We start from the raw sequence: 24,454 nt of genomic DNA, 5'->3' as shown, positions 1-24,454 counted from the left end.
TGCTGCAGGACGTATCTGGAATGGCAGCCAGGCAGAGATTCTGCACAACTCAGCTCACTTGTGTGTGCAGAGCTCAGGGTGACCTCCACCCTCTGCTCCACCAGCTGCAGCTCCAGCTCTGCCAGCCGCCCTCACAAAGCAGCTTCTTCCCTTTTCCGTCAGCTGTTGCGATTCACAGTGGCTGCCTTTGCTGTTAAAGGGATTCCCAGTATATTTGGTAGTTGATATCCAAGGAGCTCCCCTTTCCTGTGACAGGGTCACCAGTATTGGCTGCTGCTGCTCCAGTGCTCTCTGCTCTCACGGGGCAGGTGAAGGTGGATGCAGTCTCCTGCATGCTCCAGAATCTGCCCTAGGGAAAAAGAAGGGACATCACAGCACTTGTTAGAGTAGGGAGAAGAGGATGAAGGGAAGGGAAACAAGGAGACTCTTCTGGTTTCTGGAAGCCAGCGGGCTTGCTTTTCTGTGCCTGGGAAGAGTTCAGTTTGCAGGCTGGGGAGATCAAGAACTTGAGCTTTGAGCCTGCTTGGGACCGTTTTGGCCATAGATATTGTGCATGTAAACTGCGTCAATATGTGACCACTGACTGACTGCTCACCTCTCTCCCAGGGACATGTGCTGTTACCCAGTATGTAGCTGTGTCCATAGGCACACATAAACACAAGTATGGATCTGTGAGTTGCTGAGCAGCAAACAAGACCCATACAAAGTATGCGGAACATCTGACAACAGCCTTTTTGGCTCCAGGAACTTTACTCGTACCCTTTACTTTTGCTTTGGTGTCCTCATTTGTAGTACGAAACATTGATTTCTTTTGTTTGTTTGTTTTTGTCAACTCTGAGGCTGCCTGTGCTTTACATGTTCCAGCTATTAGTATTTTGAAATACACTTGGGGTGGATCAGATCAGAAATTTTACCTCAACATTTTTTGTCTATATGTTATTTTTTTCTAAGTAAATTCAAAGTGGACAATTAAAAATCAACAACAGCAAAAAATTCTGAACACTGAACACTGAATTAAGTGTTTTTTGTGCTATGTCACACATTGTAAATGTGTGTTTAATTCTTGCTATTTTTTCTTTTATATATATATATATAAATATAGCCATCATTCCAATCAACTGAAATGCCATCAACTGCAAAAACTTATATATTTGAAGATTGCTCAATAAATAAAACATTATCTGGGAGTAAATTTCAAAAAAAACCCACCATTTTTATTCACTGCAACAGTAATCTCATAGTTGCAAGCTTACTGCTGCAAAATAATTTGTATTCAGCTGCAATGTCTAATTTTCTGGGATATTATGGTATCAATTTTCTACAAGTTCTCTGTTCATGTTAGCAGGTATATTGAACAATTTGACCTTGTTAAATTAAATTTAAATTTTGATTTCTATGTACAAACTCTTTCTCCTTCTATTTGTCAAAGATACTGAGACACGGAGCATAATTCTTATTAATTTGGTGGTATGAAACAGTGGCTTCCTCTGCTGAAGTAATTGAAATTGCATTGGTGTAAAATAGATGGGAGTCCAAAATCAAGTCTGTGATTATAGAGGGTACTTTACTAAATAATATGTAAAGAATTGGAGGGGAAAAAAAACCCTGCTGCTATCATAAAGCAACATAACGCACAACTACAGAATATTATTTGACAGTATAACCACCTATTTTTTTAGCTTGAGTTAATATGAAAGGATGCTAAGGGGATGCTCAGTCCCTGCTACATCTGTCTTAGTTTTCTCAGGGGATTCTGGCAATGAATCTCTCTGTGCCAGGGAAATTCCCCAGCAGTATAAAGCCAAACTTATGACATTCATTCTCTGGCTTGTTATTGAAAACCTTGCCCAATCTGTTTGTAGGGTGAGTATGTGAATATTAATTTCGAGAGAATGTGAGTAAAAAGCAGATAAGGAGGCAGTAACTGGAAATATGTTTCAGTTAAATCGAGTGCATTAGTATTGGCTTTGCACTGAATGTGAAATGTTTCCTTGACTTCTGGCTTGCAGTCCCCTACGTGTAGGAGTGTATCTTCTGCTTCGACGGTGCTACAGCCTCTCCCCGGCTGTGATTACTCATGGCAGTTACAGGGAATGTATTGACTTATACCTGATCCTATCCATATCTGATATATTGACATGGTCAGCGCGTAAGAGATGGTACAGGAACAAGGCAAACTTGCCACCTAACAGAGACCGTGTTCAAGGGAGCTTCCCCTAGTTGGTGTCTTACATCCCTCCTGGCTGATGACCTGTCATATCATGTACTGGTGTAGGACCAATTTAAGAAGTACCATGAACCAAACTGAGACCAAAATAGCTTTATAGAGACTAAGTGCTCCAATTTCCTGCTGTTCTGCTCTCAGGACCTAGCATGTGGCAGCTAGACATCTCATGAGGTTAATGGGAAACATGGCAAGTCTGTGCTTTGCAGCAAACTTTTCAGCTATCCCCCTATTGTGATTTCAGAAGTACTTTTCTGAAGCTACTATGGTTGCTCCTACACAGCATTGCACAGCTTTCCACAACAAACCAGTACGTTTTATTCAGCAGAACTCTCCTGCTTCCTTGATCCACCTCTAAAACTGCCAGGAGGGCACTCAGTCACCAAAAAGGGTTTTAGTATCTGTGACCCATTAGTGTGCAGATCAAAATGGAGTTGTATGTATATATTCTGATTTTTGCATGGGAAATCAGGAAATCAAAGATGCAGAACACAGATTAGAAGTGACCCATCTTGATCCAGTAAGGTTCAGTTTAGTACTGCAGTCCTAATATACTTCTTTCTGAGGGCAGATGGCTCCACATCCCACTCTGGTGAAATTCCTTCTAACCTGGTAATTTTGAAAACAGTTCATCACTGTCATCTCTCATCTAACAGAAAAACACAAGCCCATTGTGACAGCAACCTAGACATGTAGGAACACCTTCAAGGGAATGTATTTGCAAGAGGCTTTTAAAAATCAACATGTCATAACACCAAAGAAAATTAACAAGACAAGATTTGTCTTACCTACTTTTAAATATGCACAGCATAGATGCCTATATCATAGTTAGTCATCTACTCCCTTATACTTGGTAGAAGAGAAGCTGTCCCTCTCAAATTGATTCCCTTGCTTGGTCTTTGCCTTGGAAAGAGATGATCTATTCTCTGAAACTGCCTGTCCCTCTGTGCTGATTATGAAGCTGGATAGATGGAAAAGTTGATACTCAGTTTACAGAGTTTTGCTGAGGCTATGATACTGGTCAGAGCTGAGCAAAATCACAGGTCTTCAGAAAAAAAGATCAAAGTGGATGCAAAGTGAGCATGACAGGCTTACATACTAAAGGGCAAACCTGAATGGACTTCCTGGTATAAAAAGTCAGCACCAAATTTCTTTGTTGAGGTGCCAGAGCCTCTGTTTGTGCCTATTTTAAAATGTCTCATTTGAAATTATTTAAAACATTTTCCATTAATAATTCCCACATAAGGAAAGCTGTAGGTTTTCCTTCCTTTCTTGCAGTAGTTGAGCAGTCCAAGCCTCACAGAGCAGCCTGATGATGCTCTGTTCAGAAGAAGAGCTGACAACCAGGAGGCAAAAATGACAGAGATTCTGCACTACTGTTTAGCACCATCAGTAGCAATGTCAGGTGTTTTTCACAATAACATCAGTACGGATTCAGCCTAGATTTCTTGATTTTTAGCAGAAAGTACCTTCAGTATCCTAATGAAAATCCTATTGATTTTGGAAACATATTAAAAGATGTGAGTAGGTGCACATTTCTAGAAAATGTTTTTCAGTATTCTCTTTTAAGGCTATGTGCTAAGAAAGTGTCTTAGCTTAAAGGCCATGAATGTGTCTCAAATGTGCTGAAGATCCTCATCTTTACTGTCAAGTGAGAGAACTGAATGCCTTTTGGAATCACATCAATATTGTAAAATATAATCTCTTTTTTTTTTATATTTTTAGGTGCTGTGTATGATCCTAGTTTCCTCCACTTGTCAAACTTGTCACCTCTTAGTTGAGTAAACCTCATTCTCTCAGCAGTCTTCCTGGTCAGACATTTAATACAGAGTCTCTTAATAAAATGGAACAGATTCTGTGAGAGCCTCTGAGTCTTGGCCAAATTTCATTTAAAATTATGCAGAAATTCATGTAGGTGAATGACCTTCTGAATTTAGCTTCTGAGCCAAGCTCCATAACTGTTAGATTTTATAATATGATTCACTAGGCTGGAGCAGCCAACTCCAGTTCTATGAGTGTCCACAGGATTTGCCATTTTCAAGCTCTTTTGAGAAACAAGTGGAGCTTTGAACAATTGATTTCCTCCTTCCATTTTAACTTAGCTCCCCCTGAGATCTATTCTTTCCCCAAGAGGCCAAATCCAATTTCTTATTTTTCCATATCTTGGATTCTTTCTATATAGGCTTGAACACTTAGTTATTTTCAGGACTTCAGCAACATTTTGGTTTTCCATAACAGCCCAAGGAGAAAAACAAAACAAAACTCCAGTGCTTATCACTGTGCGATAAGGATAGGGTCAGGAAAGAATATTGCCATCCTTGTTTTACTTGATTAGCAGAACATCTCCTTGTATTAGGAAAGGTAATCAGAAATGCTGTTGAATTACATTAAAGGTTATCATTAAAGCCTTATTATTAAAGATACTCTATTAATTCCTATCTTTGGATTGCATTTGAGCTCAAGAGCATCATTCAGGGAAACAGAATTCCACAGAAATGTGTGGTTCAGTTTTCTCTGGGCTAGGTCCTTCTGGAGCAACTGGAACAAGGTGGAGGAAGGAAAACTTGACAATGGAAAGCTCCTGCAGCATTTCCTGTGATGGTAAGGTGTAACTGAGCATGTCATGCCTCCCTCTAGGTCCATGACCCTGGGTTCTGGTGGGTTGTTACCTAGCCCAGAATCTAGATGACATGTTATTAGAATTAAATATTTCAGCTGTTCTTAAGTTCAGAGCCCTGGAACAGGCTGCCCAGAGAGGTTGTGGGGTCTCCTTCTTTGGAGATCTTCAAAACCCACTTGGACGCAGCCCTGTGCCACGTGCTCTGGGTGACCCTGCGTGAGCAGGGGGGTTGGACTAGATGACCTCTGAGGTCCCTTAAGCATTCTATGATTATAAGCTGTCTCAATTTATTCTAAGTGTTTCTAAGCTTTCAGTATGCAAGTTCATTAAAATACATATCAAAAATGAAAGATTTTCTTTTTGGTTGACACAACAATATAATTTAATTTCTGAGCACTTTAAGATATATTCATATATATGCATATATTACAATATATGTGGGTGCATGTATTTATATCCATATATATGCTTAGTATAAACGTATGTAGATAAACATATAAAAACAATAAAACAAGAATACCCACCCTAAATGCATTCTTCATATATCCCTGAACTTACTACAGAGTTGTAGTATCAAAATCAGATACGTACATTTGGTATTCTGTACATGTCCTGATAATGAAAAATTCCAATTGGGACCTATTTCTGTATCAGTAATATAAATGTTGCATCAAAATAGCTGGTTATGTTCAGGTTATATTCTTTAAGTTGTAAAACACACTAGGAGTCCTTAAAAAGGATGAGATAATTTAATAGAAATAAACCTGCAGAGCAAAATTCTGGTGGAGATATAGATGTGCTCAATTTGTGTATGAAAGAATCACAGAATCACAGAATGGTTGATGTTGGAAGGGACCTCTAGGGATCATCTAGTCCAAACCCCTGCTCCAGCAGGCATACCTACAGCACGGGACACAGGGTGGCATCCAGGCGGGTTTTGAAGACCTCCAGAGAAGGAGACTCCACAACCTCCCTGGGCAGCCTGTGCCAGGGCTCTGTCACCCCCACAGTGAAGAAGTTCTTCCTCACATGCAGATGGAACTGCCTGTGTTGCAGCTTGCACCCGTTACTCCTTGTCCTGTCACTGGCCATCACCAAAAGAGTTTGGCCCCCTCCTCCCTACATTCTCCCCTCAAGAACTTAGACATATTGATGTCTACTCAGTCTTCTCTTCTCTAGAGAGATCTCAGTCTTCTCTTCTCTAGGCCAAATAGGCCCAGCTTGTTTAGTCTTTCCTTGTAAGATAGATGCTGCAGTCCCTTAATCATCTTGGTTGCTTTGCGCTGGATCCTCTCAAGAAGTTCCACACCCCTCTTATACTGGGGAGCTCGGAACTGCCCCCAGTACTCCAGGTGCGGCCTCACCAGAGCTGGGGAGAGGGCAGGATCTCCTCCCTCCACCAAGGGATTCCTCCACCTCCGATTCCTCGAAGGAGCTCCCTGAAGAGGTCAAAGTTAGCTCTTCTAAAGTTCAATGCTGCACTCCTACTTCTTACCCATTTTTCTACATTCATGATCATGAATTCCAACATCTCATGGTCACTGAAGCCAAGATTGCCTCCAACCCTCACATCTCCAATTAGACCATCTCTGTCTGTTAGTATCAGGCCTAGCAGTGGCCATCCCCTTGTTGGCTCCTCAACCACCTGCATCAAGAAGTTATCTGCAATGTTCTGCACGAACCTCCTGGACTGTCTGTTCCTGGCTCTGTGATTATCCCAGCAGACAGCAGGGTGGTTGAAGTCCTCCATAAGGGCTAGGGTCTGTGATCCTGAGGCTTCTTGCAGCTGCCTGTAGAAGCCTCATCCACTCTCCCTTCCTGGTCGTAAAGGGCAACTCTGCCACCTCACCTTCCTGGCCTGACCTTCCTGAAAAGCCTAAAGCAATCCATGGCCACGTTCCAGTCATGAAAAAGATTCCAGTCATGGGTAAGGTTTGTTATGATGATGAGATTCATACTAGCTTTGGGATCAAACACAGATCAATCTTACATTTCTGTTTTGCCACAAATCATACTTAAAGTTACGGTTCTTAGATGTAGTGCTGATGCAGGATTGTGACTTTCCAGCTTGAGTCACAGGGAAACTGCTCAACCATCATGACTAATGAAAAAAAGGCATTGAGTGCCAATGCTGGAGTTCTCTAGTTCTTCATGCATTTACAAAATTTCATTTTTTTTTGCCAAAAGAGAAAATGAAAGCAAAGCAAAGCAGTTTACTGCCTGAGACTATTACATTATAATGGTCTCTTCTGACCTTAAAAATATTATGATTAATCTTTATTTGAAAATTCTCTTTCCAATATTAGTTAAGGGGAATAATTCTGGTATTTATGTGAAATTTTTGATCCATATTAACCTATGACATTATTATGATACAATAATCAAGATGTACTTATTGACTGTGGGACTGTGAACAGTAACTGCGTTTTCCGACGTCAGGAGACAGTAATTTCTGTAATGAGTGGAATAGTCTGGGATTCAAGCAGTATTCCTGAGTATTCCTCCTACCTTTACTGACTGGCAGTTATGTCACTTTCTGGGTCTCAATTTCTTCTTATGCAGAATGGAGAAAATATACAGGTATTTTTTAATTAATTTATTAGTTATAAGCTATTACAAAGAATTCAACATAGCTGTAACATGGGCTTTCTAAAGGATTTTCTAGGTTGTAATATCCAGATTAATTTGGATGCATGAAATATTGTAAATTTTTTTTGAATTCCTAATTGAGTTTTATTTCTGTTGCTGACAAACTTTACCTTTTATTTTGCTGTCAATTAGGTGTGCATTGTGCAGAAGAGAGACACCAAGAAAATGTATGCCATGAAATATATGAATAAACAAAAGTGCATTGAGAGAGATGAAGTTCGAAATGTTTTTCGGGAGTTACAGATAATGCAAGGCCTGGAACATCCCTTCCTAGTCAACTTATGGTAAGCAAACCTTCTTAAAAAACCTTCTTAATTTTAACTCCTTTGGCTGAATAAATTCAGGCTCTAGAAGTCTGGAAAAATTTAAAGAATGAATGAATGACCTTTTAAAGTTTTTTAAAACTTTTAAAGAACTTTAATTTTTTTTTTCTGAGGGCTTTGGGATTTTTAATAAATATTTTAACTGTGGCCTTTTGGATTGCAATATTCAACATCTCTTTCACATTTTCTTTTCTGGTTTGGATCCTCCCTAGCTTGTTAGTGTGTGGAGATAGGTTGTTCTGTTAAGTTTTTTCATTTCTTTTTGTTAATACCTGGACTAAGTAACTGGTTTTAAGATAGTGGATTATCAAAACCAATTATTCAATTAAAAATATTTTGAGTTAGTTGAAATTTCCAAATTCAATTACTCTTAAAAAATGGTGACAGAGAATGTCATGAAAGCATATATTTATGATCTGTAATTTCTCTTATCTTCCCAATAGTAAAATCTAATTTTTTTTCATATAGTCTCTTACAGTCATGTATGAGTGTGAGAAATTGTTGGGCAAGTAATGACCAGATCCACTTATACCACAAATGTAAAAGATTAGATAGCTTTTATCTAGCAGTAGTGGTAATGGAATGTAGAACTTCTTATCTGATCTAGATGTGACCTATATCATTTTTTAAAAGAGGGGATAAACTACTATGCTATGAGAATTATTCAGTTAATGAATAGTTTGTCTGATGTTCCCATTGCAAACAGACATTTTGTGAGTTTTCAGCAATCTCTCTAAAGTTCAATGACTAACTTGCATTCTTTGTCTATCTTTTAGTTTTTTTCTTAACCTAAGCTTTTGAACAAATTCTTGTTGACAGTTTAGCATCTTTCATGAACTAAGAGCCAGATTAATTTCTAGCTTAAGTGAACACATCTTTAGTTTAATTGCCCACTTGTATCAGCAGAGGGCTCGATCCCAAAATTCATTCAAAAAGCACCTAATCAGGTATATGTCTCAAGTGTTTTCCACTTAACACAAATGATCATAATTGAGCTTATCCAACGTCTGGTCTCGAACAGTGGGTAACTGTGATATAAAATTTTCCAGCTGCTTGTACTCTGGGGATTTCTTGGCCAACCATATGTTGTGCTTTGTAGCCTATGTACTTTTTTCATAAACAAGTTTAATCTCTCTGAACGTATATAAACTTTTGTTGTATAACAAGAGGTGGCAAGGATTTTCACTGTATAACTAGATACTGTGCAGAAACAGTCATAGGTTGATTTGACTTACAAGATACTTTTTAAAAATAGCAATGCTGAAGAATTAAACATCAAATATTTATTGTGAAACAAGTCGTGTGCTATATTCCAATTACCGAATTATGATTGGCTAACAAATAGTGTTTTTTTTTTGTTATGCCAAAGACCAAACCTAAAATAGACTATTTTAAAATGTGTTGTGTTTCATGATGATTTTCTTGTAAATAATTAATTTATTCGTCTCATGCTTCTGAGATATGATCCCAAGATTTCAAGTTTCAGATGTCATACTATATATGTATATGTTCTGAAGGAAATGTAATACTCTAAAATTAGCAAAATGTTTGAGGCCAAAAAGATACTATTCAAAATGCACGACTGCACTAACCATAATCTACATCCACTGCCTCAAGCAATGCTTATAGCTGATCAGACTGTCTAGGATGCTTATTTTGGAGGATAAACAGTTTTTTCTTTGAGGGCAATGCACAGAGAAGGCCTTCCCACCACATCAGATCACTCGGTAAGTGACAGGTCCACTGTAACAGCTGGAGCCAGAAGAACATCACCTGCATTAAATCATGTGAACGGCTCAGAGGCTGAAGTTCCTGTCTCCCACTCACCAGGGTTGTTTACCAGGACTGTGTATAAGAAAGAATGACATGAACTATCCTAAGATTTACATCCAGATATAAAAATAGAGCCTGCATTCTGGGACTATCTTGCCAAACCATACCATTTGCTCATACAGTCATAGAGCCCCTGTTGCATTAGTATCTAAATGTTTCGCGGCCTGAAGTGTTTATGGAGGTAACATCATCTGGTTATCCTTAGAGCAAAAACATGACTCTGCAAAGGTACCTATCAGCCAGCCATGAAACAGCACCCAGGCCCGTTCCTGGACGCTGAGGTGTGCAGCTGGAACAGCCCTTGCACGCATCAAGCCCATGCAGACAAGTCCATCTCCCAAACAACCTCCGGGCATATCTCAAGGGTTATAATGTCCTCGGATCAGTTTGGTGTGGCCAGCCTCCATCAGGGATTAGGACTTCCTATCATATACATAAGTTATTCCATGCCAGTTGGCCTCAGGAATGATGCCAATGAGTTTAGTTTACTAATATAGCCGGAGTGTGCCTTAAACAGCACAAGCTGTTTGACGGACACCTCTTCATCCTTACAACTGGAGGGGATCAACATGAAGGTGTCGCCTAATCCTGGGTATATCACACTCTTCTGAGATCTAGTGACTTGGATATGCATAATTAGAGCTGTAGAGAGTTTTCAGAGAATAATTATATTCTTACTTACTCTAAATACTTAGCATTTTGTCATATAATTTGTCATAGCATTTTTTTTTCCTCAGTCACATTTACAGTGATTCAAAGCCCTGATTCAAAAGAGAGACTGAGCATGCATTGTAACCTGGACAAGAGAAACAAATGAAAGACTGGAGCCCAGGCCTGCAGAAAAATAACCTCATCTCTCAGAAAATCTTGTTCTTTGTACCATGCCCACAGTATGTTTCTGTACAACACACTTAGAATACTTCTGATATATGAAGTATATCAGTATATGAATATCTTCCCCTGAGCAAGTTTGCGGATGACACCAAGCTGGGTGGATTGGCCCACACTCCAGAGGGCTGTGCTGCCATCCAGAGGGACCTGGACAGGCTGGAGAGTTGGGCAGAGAGGAACCTCATGAGGTTCAATAAGGACAAGTGCAGGGTCCTGCACCTGGGGAGGAATAACCCCAGGCATCAGTACAGATTAGGGGTCGACCTGCTGGAAAGCACCTCCACGGAGAGGGACCTGGGAGTCCTGGTTGACACTAAGTTAACCATGAGTGAGCAGTGTGCCCTCGTGGCCAAGAAGGCCAATGGCATCCTGGCCTGCATCAGGAGGAGTGTTGCCAGCAGGTCAAGGGAGGTGATTCTGCCCCTCTCCTCAGCTCTGGTGAGGCCGCACCTGGAGTACTGTGTGCAGTTCTGGGCTCCCCAATATAGGAGGGACGTGGAGCTTCTCGAGAGGGTCCAGAGAAAGGCAACCAGGATGATTAAGGGAATGGAACATCTCTCGTATGAAGAGAGGCTGAGTGAGCTGGGCCTGTTTTCTCTGGAGAAGAGACGGCTCAGAGGGGATATGATTAATATGTATAAGTTCAGGAAGGGAGAATGCAGGGAGGAAGGGGACAGGCTGTTCTCACTGGTGGCCAGCGATAGGACGAGGGGTAATGGCCACAAACTGAAGCACAGGAAGTTCCGTCTCCAGGTGAGGAGCAACTTCTTTACTGTTAGGGTGACAGAGCAGTGGAACAGGCTGCCCAGGGAGGTTGTGGAGTCTCCTACTCTGGAGGTCTTCAAAACCCGCCTGGATGCCACCCTGTGCCACATGCTCTAGGTGTGCCTGCTTGAGCAGGAAGGTTGGACTAGATGATCTGTAGAGGTCCCTTCCAACCTTAAATATTCTGTGAATCTGTGAATACTTCTGATATATATCTTAAATGTCCACACTTGCAGACTGTAGCATCATATTCCATTCCATTCAGAACCCTCCCTCTAAAACAATATTTGCCTGAAAACTGATATATTCTAGTCATTGTTTTTAGCTAGTATCTTCTGGTATTGAACTACAAAAAGAGAAAAATACAAAAACAAGTGATCTACAAATACCAGTTATTATCTGTTTTAGCAACATTAAGTTGTATGAAGCTCTTAAATATATTAAATATATTACATTGATTTAATTATTCAAACTGCATTTTGTTTTATTTACTACCATGGAAAATGGAACACTGCAAGTTGAAGTGGAACTTTCCTGTTAAACATATTTTATGTATTCTCACTAATAACCTTTTAAAATAACGGTATTTGTATTTTCACTGGTTGTTGGTGAATTAGCAGCCTGCTTAATGCATTTTGACAGTTTACTTACAGTTTAGATACAATAATAATTTGCATTAAATGAGCTCACATTGTAGCTATAGCTTATATTGGATGATTAGCAGGAATCCATGAGATTTCCTCTTATGACTCAATTCCTGGCATGGTAATGAAAGGAAATCATTGAAGCCACATTTCTGCTACAGTAATTGCAGCTATGTTTGTGTTTCTTTTTTCTGAGTCAGACTTTTTTTCTGTTCATTTTGCTAATTACATTGTAAATGTACAAAGGGGCTGTTGAAGGAGGTACTAATTCTAGCTTATTTCATAAACTGAAATATGATTTTTAAAAGGTGTAATTATGTCATGGTATGTATGCATGAACTGAGCTGTGGGTCATGTAACTGTTCAGGGTTTTTCTATGATTAGAGCATTTTGAACCAATTCGTTTTTCTAGGCTCTATCGCAGTGACTGAGATTGAGCACTGACTTTCAGAAATCCTGCCTAAGCTAAAATTTTGGTGATAAAACTAAGAAATCTCATCATCCTTATAAATTCAGTGAGCATCACCCTGTGTTGGTATATCTAAATTTACCTTATGGCTACATGGTCTTGTAGTCTTTACAGGATGGTGGTGGTCTAGAGCCCACTTCTACTTTCCATGCTGACTATTTGCCTAATACACCCTTATAATCTCAGTGAAAAATAATCACCTAGATAGACACACTCTGAAAGTCTTCAGGAACCATTGATTTAATTGACAGCATTTTAGCTTCATTAGCCCTTTGCCTAGATTCCTTCTTCCCTCTTCCAGGCCTCAGGCACATGAAGCATGATTTAAGCTTAAATACATAGCCTAGAATTTGCTATTTTTTTGCACTAAAGGAATATGAAGGATGAAAAGTATAAAGAATTTATTATCAAAATGCTTTCATCTTTTTAAATATCATTTTCTGTAAAAAGAAATTCATTTTTATCAAATCTTCTTCTTTTATTTTTGAATGGATTAAGGTAAAAACACTATTTTCTTTTAATTCATAATATCCAATCCCAAATTCTTATATCTATATTTGAAAGCATATTTGGAGGAAATTCCATTCGTGTCGTTTCTGGACTGTTCCTAATCAGAATTGCTGATTTTCAAATATTATTCATCCTAACCTTCAAATTATATAATAAAATTAATACAGTGGTAAATCTCCCAGCAGTTCCTTCAGTTTAAGAGCACACTAATGAAATGCATTAGTCTTCCTTTGAGAAATGCCATCATTGAAAAGTTGGCAACTCAGGAAACAAACAAGACTAGAAGCCCTTTAGTTATACATGATAACTGCACAAAGAGGAAATGACATATGGATAAGCAACCTGTCATCACTTAAATTCTTGTGCAGAGAAAGAGAGAAAGGAAAAAGATAAACCATCTGTAGTGGGTAATTCTGTGCTATTTACCAGTAATCCCAGCACATACAAGGACACAGAATAGCTAAGACAAAACAAGGGCAAAGCCTCAGCTCCATAAGATCTATATTAAACACTTTTTTGAGGCTCGTGGATCTTCTCTGGGCTTTATTGAATTTAACTTTACAATCTGAACTTATAAATCATATTATTTGAAATATGGTCTTTCATAACATCTGACACTGAAAAGAATCCTTCTTCTCTAAATGTTCATAATAGCTTGGAGGATAACAGCATTTTTCAGGAAGGGTTTGGGGCTGATTTATAACCTTCATTTTGGAAATAAAATTAAATAAATGCTCAAAAGATATGTGAGTCTTGTAGCCAGTTTTATCACCATTAGAGGCATTCTTGGTAACAGAAATTCCTGCTTAAAATGAAAAGCAATCCTACCTTTTATTAGACCTTTTGTATGTGTCATGTACTTCAAGCACAGATGAATGAGTTGTAGAAATGCCAGCTACTAACACAGTTCCATCTTGAAACTGTAGCATGTTCTTCCGAGCTCCAACATTTTAGCTTATCTTTCCCCACATACCTGGGTATGCCAGACTGCAGTGAGATGTATAGCATTCCTGAAAGGATCTATATTTTATATATCTTACACATGTTACGCCATGCATTTGGACTGAAACAATATCCAGGCACCTTATCTACCAGTGTGCTTAAATTTGTCATTACTCATCAAACATGAGAAGATTGACTAGCTCCTCTGAAAATAACATAACTTACCACAAAACACAGACCTTTCTTTCTGGCAAAAATACAGATGCCAAAAAATGGTTTCTTTGATGATGTAGATAAGAAAAATATATTTTATGGACCATTCCTCAAAACCGATGGAACATTGAAGTGATCTTATTTTTAGTAGTCTTTCTTAAGGTTATTATGTCCTTTTAAAATTGCCAGAACATTTTCAAAGGCAGCAGAGGGATACAAATGAAGATTTACTTCTGTCAACCAGCAAGTCATTCTCCTATTATAGCCAGAACAATATGCTTGATATATTTAACATCCCACAAAGAAAGGTTAGGCATATTCTCCAAGTGGCTCTGTATTTTGATATATTTTATTTCTACTCATCAGTTTCTTGAAACTCGCTGTATTTCACAGGACAGATCTACAAGAGTACATTACTGCTACCAGTTAGATTAGAGCAAGACTAATCCAGTGGGAACTGGAACAAATCAAGAGAATCTATCATGCCAAAAATGTAAATATTGTACATGTATGTCTGGATTCACCTGATGCCTCCTGTCTTCAGATTAGATTGGTTGTGCTGCAGTTGCAGATTATCTGAAACTGTTTTCATAGAGGGACATTAAAGGTCATCATTACTCATAGTTCATTTTTGCTGGGCCAGAGGTGGGAATCTTCCACATTGTTGTTTGCAAGGATGGTGGAGGAACAGCTGCCACAAAAAGTGGTGAGTGACAGTGTTCAATTATCTATCCACCATCATCTATCACTGGCCCAGATGCTGAATTTCTCTGGCACAACTTCAGAGACTACTCTTGCACAAAGATCACAAGTACACTGCAACCTCTTGCAGCTGGAGCCTCTCTTTAAATTCCTAGAGATCTTCTTAAAACTAAAAGGAAGAAAAATAAAATGCTGAAAAAAATGATTGCTTCAGTCTCAAGTCTTGCAATGGATTGCTTAGTGTACAAACACACGCACACACATCACTGGAAGTTATTACTTCTTGTGAAGGCACTCTTGCTAGAATAAGCTGGGAGAAATGAAACTTGGGCTGTGAGGACCACAGCTGTGTTCCTCAGACTGGAGTCAAAGAAGATTGCATAAGAAGGTTGTATAACCTACAAGCACACCTGGTGAAGTTTTCCTGATGGGTGGAGCTGAAAATAACCAATCAAGTAGCACCAGTACCCATTAGAAACTTGGGAGGAAGGTAGAGAGAGAGTTCTGCTCAGTCTGAGAGATGAGCTTAGTGGATACACATCTGTGAGGCTGTGTAATCAGCTCTGAAAGGGATTGCTGGATTAGATGCTCAAGATCTAATGTGGAGAGGAGGTGTTTTACAGGAGATAAAGTGTCTTTCCTAATGTGTGATTACCTTTCTGAGCTTCACGATTCCCTCTACATAAGACTGTAAGTAAAAAGCCATGATCTAACAGGATAAAAATTTTGTTTTGAAAGGGAGCACAGGCTCACTATCACAGGCACTCAATATCACAATATTTCCTCTTCCAGCATGTCTTGGATGTTTGCAATTATCAGGACAGTTTCTGGAAGTTATTAGGTCCTGCTGAGATGGACAGTAAGGCTATGAGAAATGTCTATGTTCTTAAAGTATGACCTCCAGGTGGTTATGGAGCCTGGCCCCTCTGGTGAGGAGGAGCAGGTATCAACAAAACTGTGCAATGTTTTAGCTTTCTTTCTGCTTGTATTAGTTTCTCAGGCTTTTGTATTATTCTCCTTGACTATTTTTACACTGATACATTGGTATCGGAGACTCTCCCCAGGTTCTAGGCCTTAGTTCTCCAGCTTGCTAAGCTTTTATACCTGTTCCTACTGTGGCTGTGGAATTAGTGCTATTCTTGATAAGCCCCAGGTGTAGCTAGAGATCACTCCAAGCAGGCAGTTTGTATGCAGTTGCTGTCTTCTGGAGGCTGATCATTTAACAGGTGTAAAGACAAAAGCTCTGCTATGCAATTTGGCCTCAGTGGTGATCAGTCTCTGGCATATTAAATAAATGTATGTTTCTTACTGCTTTTATGTGTCTATGGTCTCTGGGCCATGATTTTGGTGCATTCTAGATATCTGAGGGTCACTAATTAGCTTGTGGGCAAGAAGACCGTATAACTTGAGAGAGGAAGGTATGCTTAAGCATGTCTTGCTTAGATTTTAGGTCAACGAAATGGACTTTGCAGGAATGCCTCTCCCCTCATTGTGAAGGGAGCTACAGTCAAGTACTTCCCCATACAGCTAAATCACTTAACCACTGAACTAATGCGAAATTGGAATAGGTAAAGATCTTTGAGTCCTGTATCTAAGTTTGAAGAAGGAGAGGGGAAAAAAAGTCTCTTCTCCAGAACCTTAGAAAATGTAATGGAAATGGTGAGGTGTGTGGTAGGGCAGCAAAAAGGGTAAGATAAACACAAAGAAAGAGTATATTAACGGTTTGGTAAGAGGTGTAGATATTTGGGATATTGGTTAATGGCTGCAGAAAGTACAGCAAATGGGCAAAGTGTTGACTCGAGCATATTGGTAGCCCCTGGTTGCTTGTGTTAGCAGAGAACATTAGCTAGAAAATTAGTAGGAATGTCTTAATTTGCTGATGCAGTGTGAATGTATGATCCAGCAGTTCTTCATTTCATCCTTTTTAACACTTTAAAATGCTAACAATCAGTACTGGAATGGTGCCTTGACTCTACCTATGCTGAATTGTGTTCTAGAGACTAATTGCTTCCTGTGAGGAAGTGGCTGCCACCTTAAAACAAGTGCAAGAGCATGTATTTAAATTTTCTCAACCATAAGCATGCTGGGATTGACCTTCGGCCTGTTTAAGTTTTGATCTTTTTCCCATTTAGTGACTGCTGCAATAAGATTTTCATTTTGTGTGTCATTAAAACCTGGGACTTCTTTTAGGAGCCTCTTTTCTGCATCATTCCTACTAACAAAAAGGCTTATTTTCTGTAATAAACTATTCTCACAAAAAGAAAACTTCTCTTTCACTGCAAAAGAACTTTTATTATTAACACTGAAAATTGAAGCTGATGTAAAATAATATTTTTAAGAAAGTTCAGTTTCAGAGTCAGGGTTCTCCTGTAAATTTGGGTCCGTATCTCTGTAAAGCTGAAGCAGTTTGCTGTCCAAAACAGCTCCTTGTGAGCTTGGGATCAGCCTTGGCCATGTCCTAGCTCTCTTGTGTGAGGACAGTCATGGTAATACTCGAGTCTGAGTGTGGAATAGGCTTCTACCCCTCCTCTTTGGAGAGAAACAGAGTTTCAGTGCTGTGGCAGAGGTATCCCCAGAACAGTCTGCTGGAGTATTGGGATTTTGTGCCTTTTGCCAAATCAGATGGAAAAGAAAGCTCCTTAGGTGTTTCAGCTATTGAATTGCCAATTTAGGCAAGCGGTGCCATGTTCTTTTTCTTGCTTTCATCATCTACTTAAAGGTTATGAAATACGATAGATGGAGTGTGCATTTAAGCCAATAACCAAGGTCATATAGGTAAAGAGGTTCTCATAATCAGTGACAGAGTAATGAGTTCATCACGCGAGCCTACCGTTATCAGGCAAACACAAGTGATTTTTGTATGTGCTGTGGAAACTAGAACTGCAAATAGACTGTAAAAGCCTTGTTTTCTAATAAGAGTTGTCAAGTTTCCTGATATGAATAGATATTGTTAAGAGTGTAAATGTACTTAATAACCAAATATATTTCTTGCCTTTTAGACAGCTTATCTCTTATTCATACAAGAAGGAATTTCAGGTGCTGAATGAGTGCCCAAAAGAGAATATATTTCATAATATCCTAAATATATAATGTTGTATTTAGTCATTACTCAATTATTAAAAGTGTAATTATATCTTCTTTTAAAATCCTGGTTCAAAATATAAATTTGTTACTAAATTTCAACTGGGGAATAGGTGCTTTTCATCTTAGTGCAGCAAAACATGTTGCTTTTTTATTTGAGACCTATAAGAAGAGACTATCTAGCCCTATGTGTAAAGTTTTTTCTCTACAACCTGAAAATTGTGCAATATTTAAAGACAAAAATATTTCATTCAGCTTGAACTAAAGCATTTGAAGTTGTTGATAGAGCAAAATATCCTTCATGTGTAAATTTGCTTTCAAACCATAATATTAGTTCATAGAGTGAAATAATTTGACGATATGAATGGAACAGCATATTGTAAACTATATAAGCATTTGAAAGGTAGTTATAATGATTCTTAAATGCCAGAAAATACGGTGATTTTGGGGGGAGTTAAATATGCCCTCTCAGATGCCAATGTCAGTATTAAGCTTAAGTTTAGTAACTAATATTATGTAATGGAGTTATAGATGTCTTTATTTGATGGCACAGGGGAGTTAAAACAGTGTTGCTTTTCTAGTCAGTAAAAACAGCTCTACAGGTGTTAGTATCAGGTTTCATTTCCTAAACAACCTTTTTGGAAGATCTGCAGTTTACATACAAACATTACTGTGCTTTACTTATGTTGGTGCCATCGGCTGTAATGCAGCATGCCTGCATTTAAGTGGCCGATACACGTGGGACTTGCTTGTATAATTGCTCACAAGCTACCCTGTGTGCAGTCAACGTGCTGGTGTGTCAGCACTGCTCTACAAAACCAGCAGTGTCTGGTGTCTAACAGACCTCCTACTGGCAAATAAGGCAGAGTCAGATGCTGATCTGTATTTAGGAGCATTAAATAACAATGATATTAAATAAGTGTCAGAACACAACACCACATCTCATTAAGCGGACAAGAGTTCCTGCTGTTTTTTAGCCTTAGGTATGTGGCTGTAAAGATATAGAAAGACAGGTAAGAAGGCTTCAGGGCTCGGCACTGATTCTAGGTACTGCTGTTCTATGTTATGAGTGATTTCTTGTCTGAAGTGCTCACCTCAGGCCTGTGGAGGTGGATGGAAGCTGTGTTCCTTCCATATCTCAAGTAAAAAGGTCAGAGATTAATATTTTGCCTAGGAAGCTGTGACCAACAGTCACCTCACAAGGCTGAGACAGATTAACAGCACAACCTTGTTCATTCTGAACATGTGTGTGGTGAGGAAATCCTGGACTTGTGACTTTCATGTATATCAATGTTGACAAAGAAATGTAACTTTGCTATTGGCACTGCTCTGCCATCAGTTTTAGCTTGTATTACATCAATAAGCAATTCGCCCTGAAACTATGTATGTCGCCTTTGAGGTCCCTGACAACTTGGTGGTGTGTCTGTCTCCATTCCTGACCACCCGTAGGAGGCCTTGGCCTGCCTGGCATGTTCCCCATTACAGGAAGGGGGGTCTGCTTAGGTGCTGTCACTGGGTTTCTCCTGCTCTTCCTTTCCACTCTTCTCCCAGGAATCTCAAGGCTGAGAGCCTGCTTTCTTGTGTGATGGCAGGAGTTGGTTGGTCAACTTGTTTTAAGTATTTACTCTGTCATGAAAAGCAACTAGATAGCTTGAGTGTCTTAACTTTAGCCTCTCCCTCCACCCACCAAGAATATCTTGATAGTGTTTTAGCAGGTCAGCCTTGGGATCCCTCTGTCAATAAACACTACATTGCCTCTGGCAGCTCTTTTGCTTTGTGTCTAGTATGTTTTGTACCATGTCCACCTTAACTTGCATAACTAATGGCAATAGCTGATGCTTTGCGTTAGGTGAAAACTTAGTCTTACCATAACTTTTGACAAATACAGCCTTTTTTGATTGCATTTAATTTTATCTGTAACTGCTTATTAGAACAATTTCACTCCCTAAAATGTCATATATTTTTTTTGTTTCCTTTCTTTCTCTTGCTTGGGAGACATCTGAACATTTTGCATGTCACCAAGACTTGAGCATTTGAGGTGTCTGAACTTTTCGTTGCTTATGAGGGAAGAATAGTGCCCTTGAAAGTTTTCTCCAATGTCTCCTCAAGAAGAGTATCCAGGCTGTACATCACCTTCTGTGCACTTGCAGGCACAACCTGTTTTGAAGCAAGGGTGCTGTCTGTAGCTGAAGAATAATGGAGCTGTCAAATATAATCAGATTGAGAGGAACAGAAAGGATCGTCTAGCTTTCCCAGAGCAATGCACAGAGGAGGACAGAAGTCATAATTGACACTTCCCAAACAGGTTCATAGGACCAAGCAGCTGGCACTTCATTGCTCTTACATCTGGTGTCACAGTTCTGTGTTGTATCAGCAGAAACAGGCGACCTTCCTGGTTGAAACACCTTATACTTTTCTCCTCTGTGCTATACTCATGTATAGAACGTTCTCATTCTATACTCATATATAGAATGTTCTATACTCATGTATAGAATCATTCTGTATGTTTATAATCATTCTCTATGTATGTATTCTCATGTATAGAATCATTCTCTATACTCATGTATAGAATGATCCAGTTTAACCTTGGAGTATCCCTCTGTTTTGTTTTTATTCTCTTACAACACTCAGAAGTGGAAGATGCAAAGTTATAGTCAAACTGAATGATGCAATTTGACAAACTGAGACTGGCATCTTTGTGACAGACATGATGGGTTTTGTTTCACTCTGGAACAAGTGATAAAGAAGGACAAAAGATCCAGATTAATTACTGAGAAAATAAAGTTTCATATTTTGTGCACTGTTTGCTACAGAGAAATGAGTTAAGCTTATGGGAATGTGACCTGTGTTTTCCTCCATATTCTTCCCCCTTTCCAATGAATACAGAACCTTAATTCAAAACAGCATCAGGAAAGCAAAAGCATCATGTGTACCTTCATGTCTGCTCCTCTCTGATGAAGCTTTGTCTGAGTCTAGAGAAGCAAGATATGCCTAGAATACTATTCAGACATTAATTCTTACGGAAAATGTTATCCTTAAGTAAAGGATACACATTATCACAGCAGATGAGTGAAAGAAGGCAGGTGACAAGATGGTATATAACAAGGAAGGATCCTTCTTTCTCAACTTGTTAACGGAATGGAGGAGCCGGACTTTGCTTCAAAAAGCCCCTTTTGCCCGAATGGTATTCTTGAGGCAACCAAGACTGAGAACAAAACTGGATTCTCAAGACACTGACCTTTGATTAAACAGCTTTAGAAGACAGAAAGTAGCTATAATGTATTTCAAAGACATGCCTGCCTTCTCTTCACCCCATCCCTGTCAAGTGTTTATCCTACTTTCTCTGTCACCGAAGTGAGCCTTGGTGTGTATTCCTGTTCTGCTCCTCCTTGCTGTTGTGACTCTTCTCTGCCAGTGCTGCTATCTCTCTTCCCCAAGACAACCTCCAAGGTTCCCAATCCAACTTGGCTCTTACTGTTGCAGAGCAATTGCCAGCTTTCAATGACTAAATAAAAGGTATGTTAAATTGACCAATTTCTCTTTAAAAAAACAACAATAAATACTCAGGGGAAGTCTTTTCTCTGATCTTATGCTTTTGACCTCCTTTTTTTTTAAGCAGCAGCTCTTAAACGATGCATTTTGAAAGCATGTTGTATGTGTTGCCTCAATGCAACAAATAACAGCCTGATATTTCTCTTGTGCAGAGGATACATGGGACATTAATTAGGTTCCATTGTTTCTATGTCTTTAATTTAATGTAGGTTTCCATGACAGCAGAGACAAATCAATCAAAGCTAGTAGTTAAAACTGACAATTCACATTCTGGTCACTAGCCTCAAAAATGTGATGTACATTTAAATAATTAGACTGTCTGAGTGCTTGGTCATGTGTTGTACTGCTGCCTCTGCATTTACAGCAGTCTTCTGTAGAAATACAAAATGTTACTGGATGTTGATCTGCAGCTCAGGCTGCTATTTACAGAGCAGTCTTTCAAATACAAGAAAGATGTTTATCTTACAGATGCAGTAACAGCAGTAATAAACAAGCAGAGCTGTTATGCTCTACCCTAACTGTATATTTACATGATCAAGTTGTATATAATGCTAGTTGAAAATAGTTTTAGCAGAAAATTTATCAAAAGGGCATATTGACTTTTTCCCTCCAAATCACCTCCTTTTCTAGTAAAGCTTCAGAATATTCAGGAACTTCTTCAGTCTCTAATGCTGACATCATTTTCCTGCACACTAGTTTTGATGTGTTTGCTTGCCATTTTAGTTGGGAAAAGATGAGAGATTTAGACAGGACTGAAGATATGGTCTACATATACATAGACTATTCTCTGTAAAAGTGTTTTTAATCCTTATTTAAATATTTTTGTATTGTAATTGTTGTCTTTAATGTTAGTCTATATCACAGATATTCAAGAGAGTTACAAGCTTCCCACTGTAGAACTGCAAAGAAAGGGAATCTGAAGGACAATTAAACTATACATTTTCAAAAAGGCTGACAGAAGAGAAGTCTGCGGAGAGCAGAAGTTTGAATGCTCTCTGGAAACCTGCTGCTCCAGAACAGTCACCTGATCTTGTATTGAACAATATTCCCTGACGTCCCTCCCTCTTGGCTCCGTTAAGGTATTTCTGCTTTATAGGATTGAGAGCCCTGACACGTTTTATTGACGTGAACGCATGCAGATGACCTCTTTCCTTTTTCAGCTGTCTTTCTGGTTCTGTTGAGTGTGTCTCCTAAATAGCCCCAAGTGTTCAGATGTGAGGAGTTACATCTGCATCTCACCGGCACAAGGCAGAGAAGTCACTGGTATTTTTAGGAGAAACGTTGTGTAGCAGCAACTTTGAAGTGCACAAGTCAGGGCTAGACATCTGTATGGCAATTATCATGTTTTATGATAAAATAGATGAGTACCTGATTCAACTATTCAGCTTTTTCATTGGAAAAGTATATAGCAGCTGGTGTCTTTCTGGACAGAGAACTGACCTGCCTCTAAGGTGGTATGGCCACCTCCCTGGCTATATGCAGAAGCTCTGGTATTTTCTTCTCTTTCCCTCAAGTACTTTTAAAGGTGGTCATCTTCTCATGGATATTTGCAAAGGCTGAAAGTGATCACGGTGCATCTTGCTGAGAGCAAGCCCAGATGCACACCCACTGCACTCCTCCAAGCTGGTAACACATTTATGCATAAGAAAAAAAGAAATCTTGAATTTTGTCATTCTTATGACTGCAGTAGGAGGTATAATGTGACAAATGATAGAAGACTCTGCATGACTTAAAAACCAAAACCACTAAAAAGCAACAGGATATTTATTAAAAATGGGCTGGAGTAGCAGAAAAGGGAACTGATGGTTTCCTTTGGGGCTTTTGAGGAAACTAAATATAGAAAAATGGATGCACCAGAGGAAAAATGCATGTTCAGGATTGAGACAAATGGCCTTGCTGGGAATTTTATTCATGTATTGAAATGCAGGTTATAGATTTCTTTTAAATATGTAACATTGCCTGGAATTAACTGCTGCTGTTATGATTTGCCATTGGTGGGGTGGGGAGGGGGAGGAAATCAGACACCAACAGAACATTTGTCTCTGAAAATTAAGATTTTTCTTCCAGCAGGAAAGAAATGCTGATAAACAGTCACTAAGTAAAAGTCAAATAGAGTCTGTTTGCATAACCATGTTCAAAGGGTATGTGCTGTATGAGGAAAAGCAAGCTGTGTGGGGAAGGAGCCTCCTCAACATCTGCCCCAGTATAGCTGCAACTGTGGCTTCGCTTGTCAAATGGGCAATTTCTAGGTAGAAATAATGGGTTGCCCTGTAGATGCCTGGGACACTGGGGGCAGTGTCTTGCTCTGGTCACCGTTTCAGGAAAGCGAATACGGTTCTTTCAAAGCCTCAGGGTGGATGAGGTATTTATGTCAAAACTCTGAAAATATATTTGGTGTGTAAAGATGTGATGGGTAGGATGAGTCACAAATTAAAAGTCCAGCCTGAACTTACTGATACAGAATGTATTGGAGAATTAGGCTGTTACAAAAAATGCATGGGTTGAATAGATGATCTCTGTAGGTCCCTTCCAACCTCAACCATTCTGTCAATAGCAGTCTGATTACTGTGGCAATAGCCACGCTCCAAATAGGGAATTACAGGCAAATGTTAGAATTCTTCCTTATTTGAAATAATCAAACCCATCCCCTTTAGCTCAGTTTTACTGTATAGTAATTCTTTCCACCTTCACCTCTAGGTGACTGCTAACTGAGTGTTAGGCAAGTAGAAAGCTTCTGAAGAAGCAAGAGCAGTAACAACTGACCTCTCAGTAATGAATAAGTATGAGTATAAAGAGGACAGTATCCCTTATTTATAAAGGGACAATGCTGGGTCTAGGTGACCCTGCTTAAGCAGAGATGTTGGACTAGGTGATTTTCACAGGTGCATTCCAACTTTAACTATTTTGTGAAAAAACTCCTACTATTGCCTATTACTCTTCCAAATTTGGGGGCTAAAAAATGCATTTTCCTCTCCACTCTAGAAAGCAGTCTTTTATGTAGACTGGCTATGCCAATACTTTTCCTTGCTCATGCAG

The 24,454-nt window shown here is 39.2% G+C and overlaps 1 protein-coding gene across 1 annotated transcript in view; it reads left to right on the top strand.

Annotated features, from left to right (window-relative positions):
• STK32B (serine/threonine kinase 32B) overlaps nucleotides 1-24,454 on the top strand; it is a 147,225-nt gene that overhangs the window by 28,097 nt on the left and 94,674 nt on the right. Inside the window, exon 3 of the mRNA XM_026034222.1 lies at nucleotides 7,626-7,777. Coding sequence (XP_025890007.1) covers nucleotides 7,626-7,777 — 152 coding nt within the window. The remainder of the gene's footprint in view (nucleotides 1-7,625; nucleotides 7,778-24,454) is intronic.

This window comes from Nothoprocta perdicaria, unplaced genomic scaffold (assembly GCF_003342845.1).
Source record: "Nothoprocta perdicaria isolate Ctin4 unplaced genomic scaffold, notPer1 scaffold_14, whole genome shotgun sequence".
Classification (NCBI taxonomy): domain Eukaryota; kingdom Metazoa; phylum Chordata; class Aves; order Tinamiformes; family Tinamidae; genus Nothoprocta; species Nothoprocta perdicaria.
Note: the sequence above shows the minus strand (reverse complement) of the source record. Positions and strands in the feature narration are given on the sequence as shown.